This window comes from Electrophorus electricus, unplaced genomic scaffold (assembly GCF_041902795.1).
Source record: "Electrophorus electricus isolate QZ-2024a unplaced genomic scaffold, ASM4190279v1 Scaffold102, whole genome shotgun sequence".
Lineage (NCBI taxonomy): Eukaryota > Metazoa > Chordata > Actinopteri > Gymnotiformes > Gymnotidae > Electrophorus > Electrophorus electricus.
Window position 1 is genome coordinate 44,175 of NW_027658384.1, and position 2,517 is coordinate 46,691.

The 2,517-nt window shown below is 44.5% G+C and overlaps 1 protein-coding gene across 1 annotated transcript; it reads left to right on the top strand.

Moving 5' to 3' along the window:
* Window positions 1-500: 500 nt before the first annotated feature.
* On the top strand, window positions 501-2,172 carry LOC145653991 (polymeric immunoglobulin receptor-like). Its single transcript, XM_081708669.1, has 3 exons — window positions 501-807; window positions 917-1,225; window positions 1,760-2,172. Exons 1-3 carry the CDS (start codon window positions 501-503, stop codon window positions 2,170-2,172), a joined length of 1,029 nt encoding a protein of 342 aa, XP_081564795.1.
* The last annotated feature ends 345 nt before the right edge of the window (window positions 2,173-2,517 follow it).

The following is a 2,517-nucleotide window of genomic DNA, read 5'->3' on the forward strand; positions in this document are numbered from 1 at the left end:
TTGTGCTTGTTGCCAATATCCTCAAACAAATGACTGTAATTTAAATCTTTCAGGGATCAAATCATTAATGTTACTTTCTTTGTTAAAAATGAAAGATTGTGATTTCAATATTTGAGATGATTTAATGGGACTGATTAGTGTGTCAAACCACTACAGTGGGCCTGTCCCTCTTGCTGGGCGCCCAGCGCACTGTGACAGCATGACTTTAAACTTAGCAAACAGGAACTGTTTGGATTGCTTCAACCACAGTGGCAACAAGACTAAAGAGATGTGAGGAGGCTTCTCAAATAAGCTTCTCACTTTATTCAACATGAATTGGCATTTCATTTTCGTTTTCATCATTTGATGTAAGTTATTTTCTATGCAATACTACAATATATACATTGTTAGTTTTTTTTGTTTTTTTTTTCATATGTAGCATTTTTTAATTCCTTAGCAGAAACAAGAATTCTTGTGTTCCAGTAACAGTGGTGCTGGGTTGTATATGCAGGCACTGAGAAATGGAATTGGTCACAGAGGCAGTTAACTCTTCAGAGTGGAGCATCTGTCAACATCTGAAATATAAACAACATAAGAAATACTGGTGCTGTGAGCGTGTAACAGCATTCAATTACTGCACGATTATGGCATATGCCAACAATACAAACAAGAAAGTGACAGTAACTGATAACCCAGCTCAGAGTCTCTTTACTGTCACTGTGAGGGATCTACAGGAGAGAAACACTGGAGCATATTGGTGTGCAGTGGAGATTTCAGGAATGTTTCAACCAGATGTCAAAACACAGCTATATATCACTGTGAAATCAGGTATTACAAATTCTTTATGAATATTGAATATTCAGTTTAGTGACATTTCTCATATTGCATATATTTCATCCATACATATTCATACAAAAGTGCCTTTCTTTGTTTCCAGCTCCTGCTGTGTTTGTGACCAAGAGCAGAGTGAGTGGAGAGGAGGGGAGCAGTGTCAGTGTCCAGTGTCTCTACAGCGCTGCATATAAGAAAGAGGCAAAGAAGTGGTGCAGATCTATAGACTGGACCTGCTACACAGTGGGGAGGACCAACACATCCCAGAATTCAGCAGTGCAGATCAGTGATGATGGGAAAGGCACCTTCACGGTGTTGATGACTGGACTGAAGAAGACTGATGCTGGCTGGTACTGGTGCTCCACGGGAGGTCTAGAAGTTCCTGTTCACTTTGACGTCACTGATGCACTTGCAGGTATATTGTTTTGTATCTAATCAATTAAATGGTGTAAAAATTATTAATGTTGTTTAACCTTTAAAAGATGACAACAGTGATTAAAGAAAGAAAAAAAAACTATGCATAGGGTGCCTTATTAGATTTGGTTATGTCACGTTGCAGCCCCGCCCCTCCTCAAACGTCTTGGTGTGTACGTGTGTGTGTTCGTCCATGTCGCCGCGCCCTTTCGTGTCGTCCACCTGTTCTGTATTATGTGTAATCCTCGTGTGTGTGTATATATGTCTCTTGTGTTGTAGTACGTGTTGTTGGTGTTTGAACGGTGTTTAGTGAGGTGTGCGGTGTTAGATGTGTCGTCTGTGTTAAATAAAAATGTGTGTTTGAACGTGCCCCTACTCCACATACTGTTAGCCTCGAATCATCACAGAAACACCAACCAAAGAAGGATGCCTGGGAAGGGCAAGAAGAAGGGGAAGAAGGGGAAAAGACGCACTTCCCCAAATAGTGCCTGCAATCCCTCCGTGCTCTTGGGTACCCTCCTGACTCCTGCTGCAGAAGAGCGTGGTCTGGGGGCAGAGGTGGAGGAGTCACACGGGATTACGTCTGACCATAATGACTGGTATAACTATTTCCAGTCCTCGGAGTCGGACACCGCGGACTTTTCCTGTACCAGGGTGAGGCCATCACTCATCCTGTCTTCGCTCCATGGGATCACAACAGAGCAGGGACCTGCTGGGTACTACGGAGACCTACCTATTTATGAGGACAGGTACTTGGAGGTGGAATCCGCAGAGTCCTACATGGACCTTACAGAGGGATATGCGGAGTATGGCGAGCGAGGGGAGTGCCGTAACGTCACCCTAGAGTCAGACTTGGGGTCGGATCATGAGGAGGACCCGTCGATGGAGGTGGAGGAGGTACCTCAGGGGAATCTAGGCGCTCTGGAGTCAGCAAGCAGCCCTGGGTGACTGGTGGAGAGATGGCATCATCAACAGAGGAGGACATTCCTCCCCCTAGGGCGAGGACCTATGCCTAAGTCTCGGGGAGGTAAAAAGGCAGCGGCACCGAGGTCTGCTCTGCCGGGGTCTGGCAGGGTCACCAGGGTCTGCTCCAACACCTGATGGTGAATGACATCTCAAAACTATTCTTGAACGTACTTTTTCAGATTTGAATTCCTTACTGAGAAGTTTGAAAGAACTTAGGAGTCGTTGTTGAGTTACGAAAAAATGTGTCTGGAGTGTGAATGGCCATCATAACTTGCGTTTTTCATCGGAGCCTTGCTCACTAAAGCTGTTATTTTAACTAAGCCTACT